This window comes from Siphateles boraxobius, unplaced genomic scaffold (assembly GCF_051911475.1).
Source record: "Siphateles boraxobius isolate OS27281-9 unplaced genomic scaffold, OSU_SipBor_1 18, whole genome shotgun sequence".
NCBI lineage: Eukaryota > Metazoa > Chordata > Actinopteri > Cypriniformes > Leuciscidae > Siphateles > Siphateles boraxobius.
Window position 1 is genome coordinate 7,575,483 of NW_027508788.1, and position 16,020 is coordinate 7,591,502.

At 43.0% G+C, this 16,020-nt stretch overlaps 1 protein-coding gene across 9 annotated transcripts in view; it reads left to right on the forward strand.

Annotated features, from left to right (window-relative positions):
- Positions 1 to 16,020, forward strand: part of cadm1a (cell adhesion molecule 1a) — a 304,169-nt gene that overhangs the window by 247,611 nt on the left and 40,538 nt on the right. For all 9 annotated transcript variants that reach the window (XM_077233180.1, XM_077233183.1, XM_077233185.1 and 6 more), the window contains 2 exons: positions 3,273 to 3,369; positions 5,909 to 6,081. In XM_077233180.1, coding sequence (XP_077089295.1) covers positions 3,273 to 3,369; positions 5,909 to 6,081 — 270 coding nt within the window. The remainder of the gene's footprint in view (positions 1 to 3,272; positions 3,370 to 5,908; positions 6,082 to 16,020) is intronic.

Here is a 16,020-nt window from a genome sequence, read left to right on the forward strand (position 1 = left end):
AATGGAAAGAGTCTCCATAGAGCTGAGACAAACAGGTGGATATTCCTCTTACAGAACTTCTGAGCGGGGCGCTCTTTTTTTTTTCTGTCTCACTTCAGACCAGGCTGTCCATCATGGACACAGAAATGTTAGCTCTGACAGGGTGTAATTTGGAAAGATAGAAGGCCAACAGATCGCTTTTTGTTGATAGAAGAGGTCAAACAAGCATCAAGTGGGCAAAGCACTCAACAAATTTAGCGATAGCCAAAAAGCCAGTTGAAACAGTCCTGAAATAAAGTGATAAATCTTGTCAGGACATTGACGCTTTTTTTTTCTCGTGCACTTTTAAAAAATCCAAGAAAGTGTGAAATATGTGGGTCAAAGTGAAGTTACCGTCACTCAGAATCCAGTCCTAAGTGCCGTAAGAGCTGGTAAAATTGAAAGAGTGGGATCTGGTGGGTTATTGTGGGCAACTTTGACATGGTTTCAGTAAAATAATCTTTTACCCTTTGATTCCACAGGGAGACTTAGCATTTCTCTGTGTGGATTTTTTGTAAATTCCTTGGCCCTTATGCATGACCTGCCTCCAACGCAAGGTCTGCTGCTTATCCTGATTCACGCATACTAATGACTCTGGACTATTTACATTACAAACCCACTGTTTTACATTAGTGGGTGTCTACGGTTTAACCCACATTGCTTGCCAAAGTGAGTGCAGTGATGTCATTAAAGTTGCACCTGGGAGCAGTTCTAATATCTCCCGCACCTCTGTTGAACATACACATAACGCTGTCGCATAAGCATCTGTGGAATGCCACTTCAAGCTCCATTACTGGGAGAATATTAGATTTGGGTTCCTTTGAGAAACTAGAGGGCTGGATGCCGGCCAGCCCCGGCAATGGAGCGTAGTACTGGAAAGGCATAGCTCAGCCATTACAACCTGTCAGTTTAAGAGGATGAATACCTCCAAGGAAGCAGCAGGAACCACAGAGTGCGCATCTCCTGTGGAGCCCACTTACATAAGCGTGGTGAACTTGGCAAGCACACCACGGCCTCCTGTGAATCTTGGGAACTTTTAAAGGGATGGTTCACTCAAAAACAAAAAATCTGTCATTATTTACTCTCTCATGTCATTCCAAACCTACAGTATAGGACTTTCTTTCTTTTATACATTTTGAACACAGTTTCTATGTCTGTTTTTGTCCTTACAATTGACTTGTTTTGGACCCCACTGACTTTCATTGTATGAACAAAAACAGATTTTCAAAATATCTTTTTTTGTGTGTGTTCCACAGAAGAAAGGAAGTCATACAAGTTTGAATTTGCAACATGAGATGAATCATTGACAATAAAATCAAGAACATGCTTTGAGAAAGTAAATGGGGTCAATTTTGATTTCAAAATGGTTCTGGTACAGTCACTAATATTTTTCTACCTGTTCTTCCTTGAATCTATAATTCCTAATGGCCTAATAGGCCAGTAGCACTTTCTTGCCTGTCAGTATTTCGTATGCTCTATTTTTGCTATTTTTGTGTCTTTTATGCTTTATTTTCTTGTTGCACTTAACACTTAGTATAACACAAAGGTTGCCGTTTCCTGTTTTTGCCTGTCATGTCCTTATATGTAGAAACACTCTCTGGCAAACAGGAACCTATTTAGTATTTCCCTGATATTAGACACATTCTACAAAAGCAGCAAAGCAACAGCATTGTGTAGTCAATTAAATGCCAAGGGTGCTAAATGTCTTTATGATTTTCTTATATAAGCTGTTTGCCATTAAGTTTCATTATGTCATTAGACTGCCAGACAGACCGAAAAATCTTATTAGATATCAGAAATTGGCATACAGGTGTAATACTGTTATGTAAGGGGCTTAAACAAATGTGGAGCGAATGACCGGTCCGCATGGATGTGTATGTTAAATAGGGGTTGAACAACTTCAGAAGTTGATATTTATGTGATTAAAGTCTAGTTGACGTCGACTAGTTGCTGATGACGTCATTATTGAACAAATAAGCCTTAACCTTGAGCTGAGACCCCTTGTGCACAGCTACGGCGTATGACAGCACTCCCCACAAGGCTATTGCTCCTACGCACATAACTGCTTAATTTTATGAGTTATTTTGTCTTTGGGTTGTTGTTTCTAACAGATTTTTGCTCATTCTAAATCAAATACAGATGAAGTAGCACAGTAAAGATTACATAAGTTGAAATGCATTATAGAGAGCGTTTGCGTGTGAATTAATTCTACCTGGCAGCATCTCTCTACTAAAAGTGAAGCTGTGGGATTTTTTACTAAGAAATATATGCTAGAACTTTTCAGTTTCTAAGCTATTTTATTGATAAATCACGTAACAGTGATGACAATACATTTCTGTGCTACTGAGTGTTTAAGTGTGCACGCGATCTACATGTGATGTGCGAGCTACTGTCTGCATATGTGTGTGTTACAATGTAGCAGCACATTTAGAAGCGTACGTGTTCAATAAGCTGTTTAAACCGTGCATTCACCCAATCAATTTTGAGTATCCTGAAGGTATAATCAAACATATCTTGTGAATCACTCTCAGAGTATGCATTTATTTGTCGTGAGCTGCAAAGATTTCAAGTTTAAAGCGTCATAGCAGAGCATTCAAGTCGACTAGTTTGTGCAACCCCTAATGTCAGATCCCCTCCGATGTTATTTGAGACACGCAGCGCTGGGTATTTCTACGTGAGAGAGCGTTAGTTATGTGTCCAACCTCAGTTTGAATGTCACCCTTCCTGCTGCACTGTACAAACACAGCAGGAAGTCTAATCCCAGCTGAATTGGAAAAGAACTGAGACTTGCCAAGGAGAAGTGCACATTTCATGCTAAATGTAGCAGCTACTGCTGAGAGGCAAGGCTGACGCAAGGTGCAAAAAGCCAGCAGTATACCTGCTGCCAGTCACTGGAGAATAGGACCATTGAGCGGCCAGTTGTTTTAATAGAAATGAGAAAGGGCAGTACTTACAGAGCAGAAAGGTCAATGCTGAGAGCGCTAGAGGAATGAGTTTGAATATGGACATTCGTGATGTCATGACTTCTGACTATACATGGCAAAACATCAGGGTGTATTGATTGTTTAAATGACTCTAAAGGTTAATAGAAAAAAAAGCATGCACACATTTTGCATCAAAGAATGGTAATGCTGAAGAATCGACTCAAATGGCTAAGAACAATCCAATAAGCGTTGAACAAAGCCAAGGCTGTTTAAAGTTTTTGCAGCCCGGGGGCACGAGACGCTGATGTGCTTTACTTTTCTCCCCCACAGATAAACCTGAGGTAAAGATCGTGGTGGAGTTTCCTTCGGGCCTGATTAGAGAGGGTGAAAATCTGGAACTGACATGCCAGGCTAAAGGCAAACCAGAGTAAGATGCATCTCTCTGCTGTATGTTCTATCACTGACTATGTTGACAACATTTCAATGGTTTGTTCTGATCTGGATCAGTTTGTGTCATGGGCTCTCATCCCTGAGGAGAACAGTCCTCTAACAAAACCCATTGCAAAACATGTATCAATAGACTTAATTATACAACAATTCTGGTCCTGATCTGATTAAACAAGCTGCATTCCAAGATATTTTGTACTTTCATTTGAGCTATTTAAGGAAAATAAAAAAATAGCCTTGTTTGTAGCAACTTTAATTTTGTTTTTCTACACAATGAAAATTTGATCATGTGCATATGCGCCACAACATTTTTGGAATTTTAACCAAATATTGACTATTAATTACTTTATCTGCCATGTAAAATTAAATTAATAATGATATTTTCATTTAGTTGAATACTTGGTAATCTACATGGATAGGTAATATTAGATAAAAAAAAAATTTGTGTTTCCAATGTATTTTTATTTGGATTTCTCTACAACCGATTAAGACAAAATAAATAAATTATTTAGTCTCGACACAACAAATAATAAAAGTGATGGAATTGGAAAAATGCTGGAATTTGAAAGTTTGCAATAATTGTTGCAATTATTAATTGTAATCATTTAAATTGAACAAGCTGCAAATTCGATTGATTTTGATTGCCATATTTTTACTATTAATCATTTATTTGAGTTATGATAATAATTTTGCATATGCCCTTACTGCAAACCAAAATATATACAGTGGCCAAAAAATGTGGGCACTTAAGCCAAATTAAAACTCTATGAATGTCATTACATATATCAGAATATCAAACCAAGTGGCATTTGTTGTAAATAAATGTAACAAACACTTTTCAAGGAAAATATTTCATAACAAAAAAAAAAAATAGAACAATAGAGATATGGTTGAAAATTAAGAAGTTCTTAGAAAAGCTTAGAAATAATAACACATTTTATTTGTACAAAAGTATCCAAATATTTCTGGGGGCCACTGCACATGAGCCTAAAGTAAGTTATCAATGTTAGTTCAATGAGAGCACAGTGTTTTTACATTCAACAAGCCCCATAACATACCCAAACTGAAATGCTGCGGGCAGACAAGGCACCACCCAAATTCATTTAATAAAGATGAAAATACAATCAATACAGTGAGCAGAAAATTGAAAGTCATTTTCATTAAAGCTTGGAGAGGGGCTGCAGTCATTACTGTCAGACAGTGCAGGGCTTGGCTTGCTATCCCATTTGTATTCTCCGCCTCACGCCAGGTTCTCTGCAGCCCCTCCACTGTGTGTTTTTCCCCATGCCTTGCTCCCAATAAGGCACTTTTTCTAGGTCATTTCTCCCTTTCCATATCAGGAACGTCTGCATCTTTATGCTACGCATGTATATTTAACCTTAGATTTAGACTCTTTGAGATTCCCCCCTCGCTGCTCACCATCAAATGTTGTTTTGCCGTCCTCAGTGGCCGAGGATCAACTGCTATTGAACGTGAACCAATCCTTTGTTTCGAAGCTGTGAAGGTTTTGTTTTGTTTTTTTGTATTTTTTTCCTCTCTCCCCTTTTAAACAGAGTATGGTACGTTTAAACACAGACACAAAAACCAGAACAACAAGGGAAAGCCTCCTCAGATGCTCTTGGGAAATAACTACACTGCAGCAGTGCCATTGAAACTTGTGAGAGCAGAGTTTAGAGCCTCTTTTATTTCTCCACAGTAGGTTTAGCTCATTCTGCTCATCACTGTGAAAGTAGAATAGGCTGTTGTGTGCTCGGCTCAGGTGTTTATAGAACAAAAGGAGATAGCTCGCAGTGGCAGTTAATTGAGGCAGACAAGAGAAAATCACAGCCTTTCGCTTTTTGTTACTTTGCCAAAATGTTGTTCATTTGCCAATGCCGTAGGCTGCGACATTGGTCGAATCCCACAATCTGTGTTACTGACCACAACACAATCATTTTTTCTGAGGGTTGGGCCTCATAGCTGTTTCAGCCTCAAACAACACACATTTAATATATTAACATGATATCAAATTGCGCAGTCACAGTGCACAGATATTTAAAATAAAATAAAATCTATACAAGTTCCCAGGCTGCTACAATTGTTGTTTCCAAGGAATTACTAGCAGGGTTCCCCGCATCTTCTGTACAATACATTTCCATGCTATTTTAGAAAAAAGAAAAAAACATTAAAACGTCTTCATGATTTTTTTTTAAAACAAATTTTCTGGAAATTACACATTTACTCATCTACGCATTACAAATTACACAATGTCCCTCTCATTTCCAAATTTTCCATGGACATTGCAATCATGGCTACACTGGTTCATGGCATTGAATCTTTGAAATAGACTCAACTTCTGTTTTTGATCTGTATTGTTACCTGCCATAAAATGTCCCATAAAACATTACTTGTTGGTCAGACAACCTCTTTGACTAAGTGACCGGTCCATTGACCAGAAAATGTTGTGATGTGAACCAGGCTTGATGGTCTGGCTACACAACACTAGGTCAACGTCCTTTCTGCTCACTCTCTCCATCCAGGCCTCAACAGGTGAATTGGGTGAGGGTCGAGGATGACGTGCCATCTCACGCAGTTATCACCGGCTCAGATCTCTTCATTGAGAACCTAAACAAGTCCTACAACGGCACTTACCGATGTGTGGCGTCCAACTCTGTGGGTGAAGCCTATGATGACTACATCCTTTTTGTGCGCGGTAAGTCAAAAGATACCGACTAGTTTTGTCTCTTCGACCTCTTGCTCTTTCACTCACTTCACCGCTCCATCTGAGTCATGGTGGGTCAATAACATTGATCTCAATGACATTTCCTTTCCTCTAGGACACGTTCTAATCTGACCATTTTCCTCTTGGAATTTACTTCTGATATCTTTTGCTGCACTTAGCCTGTGGTGAAATTGCTGTCGTCCATTTTCAGAGTGCAACAATGGACTCAGAGCTATTTTAAAAAGGATTTTTTGCTGCAATGAGGATCTTTAAGTGAACAGATATACAGTTTATGTCAGTAGCGAATCCCAACTAATTCTGATTAATTTCAAGTCATTTTATCAAATGATACTGTGAATAAGCTTTAAAGAAGCCAAACTTCTTTTGTTTATGTGTCTGTATGTGTGGGAACATTGCATGTTGTCGGTGGGTCGCTACAGAAACTTGGCTTCGCCCGGGTTGTGCGTGTTCCAAAAACTTGCCCCAGCACGAAGTGCAAATGCGCCAGTAATTGCGACAGGCTTTTCACACGTTTCTCCCATGAGCAACTTGGCAGTCATTCCACGAGAAATTCACGACAGTTGAACCAACAGAATAGAAGAGAGAGTGGCATAGCCACGGATGGTGCTACAAGAGCTCAAATCCCTTCCCTTATTAAAAACAGCATTTAAAACAACACTCTATCAGGATGTTTTATGACTTGATGCTGCTTTAATATCTATACAATTCAACCACATATCTGACATTAGAATTGCTAATGCAGAAATAGGACTGCGCGACAGGGCTGTCACCATTTAATCTAGCATCATGCGTCTCCATTGTGTTAAAAGAGTGACACTAAAATATATTCAACACACACATACATGTGCATTCATAGACAGGCACTGGTGACATCTGGGTACTCTATAGTCTTATAATTATTCTCCCACAAATTAATAGGATGACATCTGCGAATTACAAACACAGTGGCCCTGACACATTCAGCAAGACCCACAGCGCTCCTCGCATACTTGGCATATTACGCCGTTCTGTCGAGGCACTGTTCAATTAAATGCTATACTTTACAGAGACGTTAAAGGAAAGGCAAAATGAGCATTTAGCAAGCTGTCTCAGTAAGGATACTTTTTTATACAGTCGGCATATGTAATGCATGGCATATTGGAAGGGTATTTGGAAGGCTATTCATGCATGGCCTTATGTAACCACTATAAGGGTTGTTAACACTTTCAGCAATCCTATATAATAATAAATCTATAGATCTAGATGCAATTCAAGTGTCAAGTGTCGAAGGTAAATGGACTGCATTTATATAGCGCTTTAACAGACCCAATGGCCACCAAAGCGCTTTACATATTGCCTCACATTCACCCATTCACGCACTCATTCACACACCGACGGCGGTGTCAGCCATGCAAGGCACCATCCAGCTCGTCGGGAGCAGCTGGGGTTAGGTGTCTTGCTCATGGACACCTCGACACTTGGTCAGGTGGAACCGGGGATCGAACCACCAACCTTTCGGTTTGTAGACATTATTCGGCCATTATTTAACAAAAAGCAAAAAAAGCATGTCTTAAACCAGATGCTATTTTGTACTGCTCTTGGTAGATTGCGTTGGTCACTATGGAAATGATCCGACCGCGTCTGTGTTCTTTAATTTGTCTCTTTTGTCTCTTTTTTGGAAGTGCGCTCTCACGCTAATTTGCCGTTTATTAAATCTGGCCCAAAGTTTTAGATAAGTAATTTATTATCTACAAAATTTGATCAGTTTGTTTATTTATTTATTTATCAAAATCAACTTAAATACTTTTTCAACATTTTTATACATTTTCAACTTTTATCAGTTTTTCAAAGACTTGTATTTGTTGAACATTTTATATGTTTATTCATTCAAGTTATCATAATCATGCAGCTTTAGTTTAACATTTTGAAATAAAATTTACTTTTTATTTTTTATCTTTATTTATTTAATTGGGTGTTTATAATCTTTGACACCTCAGTTCAAAAGGGCATGACTCTTCTGTTCCACAGTGTTCGCTTGTAAATGAGCTAGAAAGCTTTCAGTGCATTAGAGTTGATATCAGATTCTTGATTTCTGGTAGCAGAGCTTCATGGGCCCTCGATAGACAGCCAGAACAGATGTACTGCAGAGGCAATTTTTCTCTAATGCGTTTGTTCCCCAACTGTTGTGAAGCTAAGTGATGGAGAACACTTGGAGGGTTGCTGGCACTAAACTGGTTATGGGAAAAAAATACATTCCCTGAGACACTTTTCCAAGGCCCCCATCCCAGCATGCCCCTGCGGGGGAATGAGATCTAACACACCGGCCTGTAACAAGTTTACAGAGCGCCTCTAACCTAATAAAGACTACCTTTGCCTTCACAGCCCTGGCCTTTAATATTGCGCACTCCTCCTCTGCCTGTCACCCTCGCTCACGTTCCCTCTTCGTAACAATTCCTCCATGCTTAGAGGGCTTTCCTTTGGTATCTCACAGCCGCTCAGTAAAAATCGATCACGGCAAAACACTTCCTTAACTGCGCTTAGAGTGCCATACTGAACCAAAACACAAACATGATTTTGTTCTCTTGGTGGGGTCAAGAATCAGGGTTCCCACAATACAGTGTTTCCAGGCCTGGAAAAGTGATTTGAATCATGTTCTGACCTAAAACATTTGTTTGGCTAAATATTGCTCTTGGATAGAGTAAAACTTTTTAGCAAGTCAGTCTGATTTGTAGAGTTACTTTTCGATGAATATGTCGAATTGGCTCAGTCTGATTTTTAATCGTATGCAATATATTTAAATGATGAAAAGTTATTGAAAAAGAGGTCAGAAAGTGTTGGACCCCTGAAGAATGTGCTGTGGCCATAGAGTGTCTGTGGTTATGGAAATGTACATCTGATCACAGGCCAAAGTAAAGTATTTGACTGTGCTCCCTCTGAGGGAATCCCCTGTGTGGTTATTCAAATGGCAAGCATAAACAGATATTTGTTTTTGTGTAAACCTAAATCCTCAACCCTCACACAATGTAGATTCAACACAGCTTGCTGAAAAAACACATTGCATGGAGATTGATAAACAGCCTGATTTTGTGACAATCCTCAGACTTGTTTGAGGCACCTAATTGTCCCTTATATCCAACAACATGTGTAGCAGAAGACGAGTACTGAGAAAGAACAGCTGGAGGAACAGCAGTCTTTCTAGCAGTGCATGTAACTCGAGAAGATCCATCCTCGGTCCAGCGAACTCAACATATGTAGGGAAAGAAAAAAATACAATGCACTGCTGTCACTGTGGGTCCAATCCCATTCCTGCGCTGTAATAATGGAGCCGTAAATCACTTCTTTCATACTTTCCCTCAATTTTTAAAGCTCGCTTACTTTAATTCAATTTGTCACATCAGTGTTTCCCTCACAATTCATCGTATTGGTGACGTGCACATTTAAAAGTCTGATTGCCCTGATAAATTTCGCTGCTGTCAAACACGGCCTCTGCAGCCGGCCGTTCAAAAATCTAGTCATCTGTGAATTCAGACATGCAAATATGCCGTATTTGTCATGTTAGGCAGAAACACAGGAAGCAATCGCGAGTATAATACAATATTTATTTAGCACAAAACACACAAGTCCAGGGTGCAGTGAGCCAGGTGGAGATAGGTGACGCAGGGACTTCGATGGTCAATACCGGTGACGTGCAGACAAACGGTGAGACGATCCAAATCCACACGGAAGACGACGAACAGGAAACACCAGGCAGGAACACGAACCAGAAGACAGGGGAACATCAAACAACGATCTGACAAAGGTGAGAGAACAGCGGTGAGTTTAAGAAGCGTGGTGAGATGAACTGCAGCTGGTGATTGTAATGATGAACAGCTGGAGTGGATCAGGTAATGACATACAGACACGCCCCTTGCACACGTGCACTCATACAACAACATAAACACAAGACTAGAAGGAACCAGCGAATACATCTACCGTGACAGTACCCCTCCTCCTAAGAACGCCTCCTGGCGTTCTCAGACTCCCTTACCTGCCGATTGTAATCATCGATAAGGGAGTGATCCAGGATGTCCCTAGCAGGAACCCAACTTCTCTCCTCCGGACCGTAACCTTCCCAGTCCACCAAGTACTGAAATCCGCGTCCCCTCCGCCTAGAGTCCAGAATACGGTTGACCGAATATGTGGTCTCCCCATCTACGAGCCGCGGTGGGGGAGGAACCGGGACAGGCGGATTAATGTGAGAATGAAAAACGGGCTTGATTTTAGATACATGGAACACGGAATGAACCCTCCTGTACGCAGGAGGTAGTTTGAGGCGGACTGCCACCGGACTAATAATCTTGGTGACAGGAAACGGGCCAATAAATTTGGGAGCAAGTTTATTAGAAACGGTGCGAAGAGGAATGTTCTTAGTTGAGAGCCACACTTTTTGACCAACGACGTATACGGGAGGCTTTGACCGGTGGCGATCGGCCTTGGCCTTGGTGCGCGCCCCCACCTGGAGTAGAGTCTCCCGGGCTCTAGTCCAGGTGCGGTGACACCTCTGGACAAAGGCGTGAGCGGAGGGAACCGCAACCTCGGATTCCAGACTGGGAAAAATTGGTGGCTGGTAACCTACACTACACTCAAACGGAGATAGGCCCGTCGCTGACACTGGCAACGTGTTGTGTGCGTACTCCACCATAGACAGTTGTTGACTCCAAGACGAAGGATTTCTGGAAACCAAACATCGCAACATTCTCTCCAAATCTTGGTTGGCTCTCTCTGTTTGACCATTGCTCTGGGGATGAAACCCAGATGACAGACTAACCGTCGCCCCCAGTAATCTACAAAATTCTCGCCAAAATTTGGACACGAACTGGGGTCCCCGGTCGGAGACCACGTCTATCGGGAGGCCATGTAACCGAAAGACATGATCTACGACCGTAGCCGCTGTCTCCTTAGCTGAAGGTAATTTGGGTAAGGGAATGAAATGTGCTGCCTTCGAGAATCGGTCCACCACAGTTAAAACTACTGTGTTACCCTGGGAGGGTGGGAGGGCGGTAATAAAATCTAGAGCGATATGGGACCAAGGTCTCGAAGGCACCGGCAGCGGTTGAAGTAGCCCATCTGGAGGTCGATTGGAAGACTTACCCGTGGCACAAACAGAGCAAGCCAAAACAAAATCGCGAATGTCACGAGCCATAAGTGGCCACCAGAATCGTTGCTTGACTAGAAATCCAGTGCGATTAATTCCTGGATGACAAGCTACGTTGGAGCTGTGACCCCACTGGATAACGTCAGACCGTAAGCCCTCCGGCACAAATAATCGGTTCGGTGGACACCCGGGCGGAGGCGTTACCCCTTCCAAGGCCTCTTTGACCTTCGCTTCGACCTCCCATGTGAGTGTTGAAACAAATACGGTTTCGGGTAAAATACACTCGGGAGTGGACGGGCGACCGGAAAAATCAAATATACGAGAAAGTGAGTCGGGTTTGATGTTCTTAGAACCCGGACGATATTGGAGAGAAAAATCAAAACGACCGAAAAAAAGTGCCCACCGAGCCTGCCTGGAGTTCAATCTTTTAGCAGTTCTGATATATTCGAGGTTCTTATGATCAGTCCAGACGATAAAAGGTACCCCCGACCCTTCTAACCAGTGTCGCCACTCCTCCAACGCCAACTTGACTGCCAACAACTCTCTATTACCAATGTCGTAATTACGTTCGGCTGGAGATAAACGATGGGACAAAAACGCGCAAGGATGCATCTTGTCGTCTACAGGTGAACGCTGAGATAACACCGCCCCTACTCCCACCTCTGATGCGTCGACCTCCACCACGAACTGACGTGATGAATCAGGGGTAATTAGAATGGGGGCTGAAACAAAGCGGCCTTTGAGTTTCTTGAACACAGTCTCGGCTGTGTCGGACCACCTGAACGCAGTTCTGGGGGAGGTCAAGGCAGTCAGAGGCGCGACCAGCTGGCTGAAGTTGCGAATGAATCGCCGGTAGAAATTGGCGAACCCCAGAAACCTCTGCAGGGCCTTGCGGGAATCTGGACTTGGCCAATCCACCACAGCCTTAATCTTCTCAGGGTCCATCCGCATCCCCTCAGACGACACGATGTATCCTAAAAAAGGAACAGACTGTGCATGAAAATCGCATTTCTCCGCCTTGACAAAAAGCCCATTCTCTAGCAACCTCTGAAGCACTCGTCGGACGTGCTGCACATGCTCCTGGAGAGATGCAGAAAAAATCAATATGTCATCCAGGTAGACATATATGAATTGATCGATCATATCTCGCAACACGTCATTGACCAGTGCCTGGAAAACTGCTGGGGAGTTGGACAGCCCAAACGGCATGACCAAATATTCAAAGTGCCCCCTAGGGGTGTTAAACGCAGTCTTCCACTCATCACCCTCCCTGATGCGGACCAAATGATAAGCGTTACGTAAGTCCAATTTGGTGAAGATGGATGCTCCCTGCAACCTCTCGAAGGCTGAAGACATCAACGGCAAAGGATAAGTATTCTTTACCGTGATGTTATTCAGCCCTCGGTAATCAATGCAAGGTCGCAGAGAACCATCCTTTTTCCCCACAAAAAAAAACCCCGCCCCCGCTGGAGAAGAGGAAGGGCGAATGAACTTGGTTGCTAGAGAATCAGAAATATATTTCTCCATAGCCTCTCTTTCAGGAATCGAAAGCGAATATAACTTGCCCTTAGGCGGAGACTTACCTGGGAGTAAATCTATTGCACAGTCGTAGGGACGATGCGGAGGGAGAGAAGCAGCACGAGACTTACTGAACACTTCCTTCAGGTCCAGATACTCCGCGGGCACGTTAGACAAATCCCCTGCTTCCTCCTGAAACACAGAAACAGGTACAGACGAACAAGCAGAGACGAGACAAGACCTATGACATTCCTGACTCCACTCCAGCACAGATCTATGTATCCAGTCCACTCGGGGGTTGTGTTGAATGAGCCATGGGTGTCCTAGAACAACGGGTGCCAGGGGTGAATCCAGAATAAAAAATGAAATAGTTTCCGAGTGATTGCCAGAGGTGATGAGAGTGATTTCTTCAGTGGATAATGAGATGGTGGGAAGTTCTTGTCCGTTGAGTGCATGAACTGCAATCTGCTGTGGGAGGGGTTTGATGGGAATCTGAAATCTGCGTGCAAAATTATGGTCCATGAAATTACCTTCGGCCCCCGAATCCAACAGTGCTTGACAATCGTGCTGGTGGACTGACCATCTTAGTCTTACCGAGAGGAGGGTGGAGGTAGATCTTGTCGTGGATGAGGTCTTCCTGGCGGAGATCCCACCCGATAGTAGCCTCATGTTTACTATCGGGCTGGGCCTTTTACCGGACAGTTGTAGGCGTAGTGTCCGGCTCCTCCGCAGTACAGGCAAAGGCCCTGGGACCTCCGCCTCTCCCTCTCCTCCCGGGAAAGCCGAGCTCGACCCACCTGCATGGGCTCGTGATCGTAGACGGGGCTGACCACGTCCCTGCCGCTGGATCGTAGCCCGTTGGCTGCCTCAAGTGTGCGGGTGGGCGTGGCTCGACGCTCGACTCTGGACAGCCGAGCGTCCACCCGCAGGGCCAGATCAATGAGTCCGTTGAGGGTAGTGGGAAGATCCAGGGCGTAGATCTCCTTCTGGACGTGGTCAGCCAGCCCATGCAGGAACATGTCCCACTGCGCCTCCTCGTTCCATCCACACTCTGCCGCCAAGGTCCGGAACTCGATGGAAAACTCGGACACTGATCTTCTTCCCTGCCGTAGCTCGACCAATGTTCTGGCCGCCTCTCTTCCAGTGACCGCACGGTCAAAAACCAGTCTCATCTCGGCGGCGAGGGTCTGGAACGAGGCACAGCATGGATTTTGGTTTTCCCACACCGCCGTTCCCCAGAGTGCCGCTCTCCCAGTCAATAGCGTGAGCACAAACGCCACTTTGGCTTGCTCGGTCTGAAAAGTATGAGGTTGCAGGGCAAAGTGCATAGAACATCGAGTCAAAAAGGCTCTACAAAATGACGGTTCACCTGAGTATGCCTCTGGGGTGGGTAGCCGGGGTTCTGACTGGGAGGGGCTTCCTGATGATGCGGGAGGAACGGCCGGTGTGGGTGGCGCAGTGGGAGGTCGTAGGCGCTGGATCTGCTGGGTGAGCTCGGACACCTGCGTCACCAGGGCTTGAACTGCACGGCCCGTATCTCCAATCTCCTTCTCTTGCGAGTCCATTCTACGGATGCTGTGATGGATGAACTCTTCGAGTGAGGATGACGAGGCGCTCGCTGCTTCCATACCATGGTCAGATCGTTCTGTCATGTTAGGCAGAAACACAGGAAGCAATCGCGAGTATAATACAATATTTATTTAGCACAAAACACACAAGTCCAGGGTGCAGTGAGCCAGGTGGAGATAGGTGACGCAGGGACTTCGATGGTCAATACCGGTGACGTGCAGACAAACGGTGAGACGATCCAAATCCACACGGAAGACGACGAACAGGAAACACCAGGCAGGAACACGAACCAGAAGACAGGGGAACATCAAACAACGATCTGACAAAGGTGAGAGAACAGCGGTGAGTTTAAGAAGCGTGGTGAGATGAACTGCAGCTGGTGATTGTAATGATGAACAGCTGGAGTGGATCAGGTAATGACATACAGACACGCCCCTTGCACACGTGCACTCATACAACAACATAAACACAAGACTAGAAGGAACCAGCGAATACATCTACCGTGACAGTATTAGAGTTGGCAATGTAAAACTGTCCTACTGGGTGTGTGAAGATGAAAGTATGCATTGCAAATGACTTGCATGCTTTCGTATCTAAGCTCAAACTAGAACATCTGAGCTGTCATGCACATTGATATAAAAGTACGAAGTTTCATAAGCATAATTTGTCTGAACTTTGTGAATGAAATAACTATATGCCACAGTTAACAAGCAGCATGTGTGTATGTGTTTTATAACTATATTAAATTATATTATATAGAGTATTATATTATTTATCCTAATCATGCAACTTTTAATTTCAATATAAAATTATATTTTTTATTATTAATTAACTTTTTATCATTATTATTATTATCCAAGTTGCATTCATAGAATTGACTTCAGAGTCTTGTTTTTTAGTTAAAAAGTTTTTTGGTTTTGGTTAACTTTTGAAAATTAAATTGGATTTTTTTTTCAATTCAATTCAAATTTATTTGTATAGCGCTTTTCACAATACACATTGTCTCAAAGCAGCTTTACAGAAAGTGCATTTCGAAAATGTACATAGAAAAATACAGTTTGTTAATCATGTATTAATTTATGGCATAACATATCGCCGGCTTTGAGTCGTCTCTTCACAGGCGTCGAGTCGTCTCTTCACAGGCGTTGGGGCATCTGAAGTCTCCGTGAGAGGCTGGATACAAACTGGAGCTGACGAACGCTATTTAACTCGGGACTAGCGTCCCGAGATAACAGCAGAAAGGCAGATGGGAAATAATTAGCATAGCTGATGTTCATAATGTTAATGCATTCGAACTGATTCAGCAGTAGTATTAAAGGTTAAGCATTAAGTGAATGCTTGGTTAAAGAGATGCGTCTTTAATCTAGTTTTAAACTGGGACAGCGAGTCTGAGTCTCGAACAATATCAGGAAGGCTATTCCAGAGTTTAGGAGCTAAATGCGAGAACGCCCTCCCTCCTTTAGTGGACTTAGATATCCTAGGAATGACCAGAAGCCTCGAATTTAGTGATCTTAAAGAGCGCGATGGATTGTATGGCGATAGAAGGTCTGTTAAATACACAGGAGCTAAACCATTTAGGGCTTTATAGGTCAGTAGGAATACTTTGTAATTGATACGTAACTTAATAGGTAACCAGTGTAGAGATGATAAAATAGGTGTTATATGATCATATTGATCTAGTAAGAACTCTAGCAGCTGCATTTTGCACT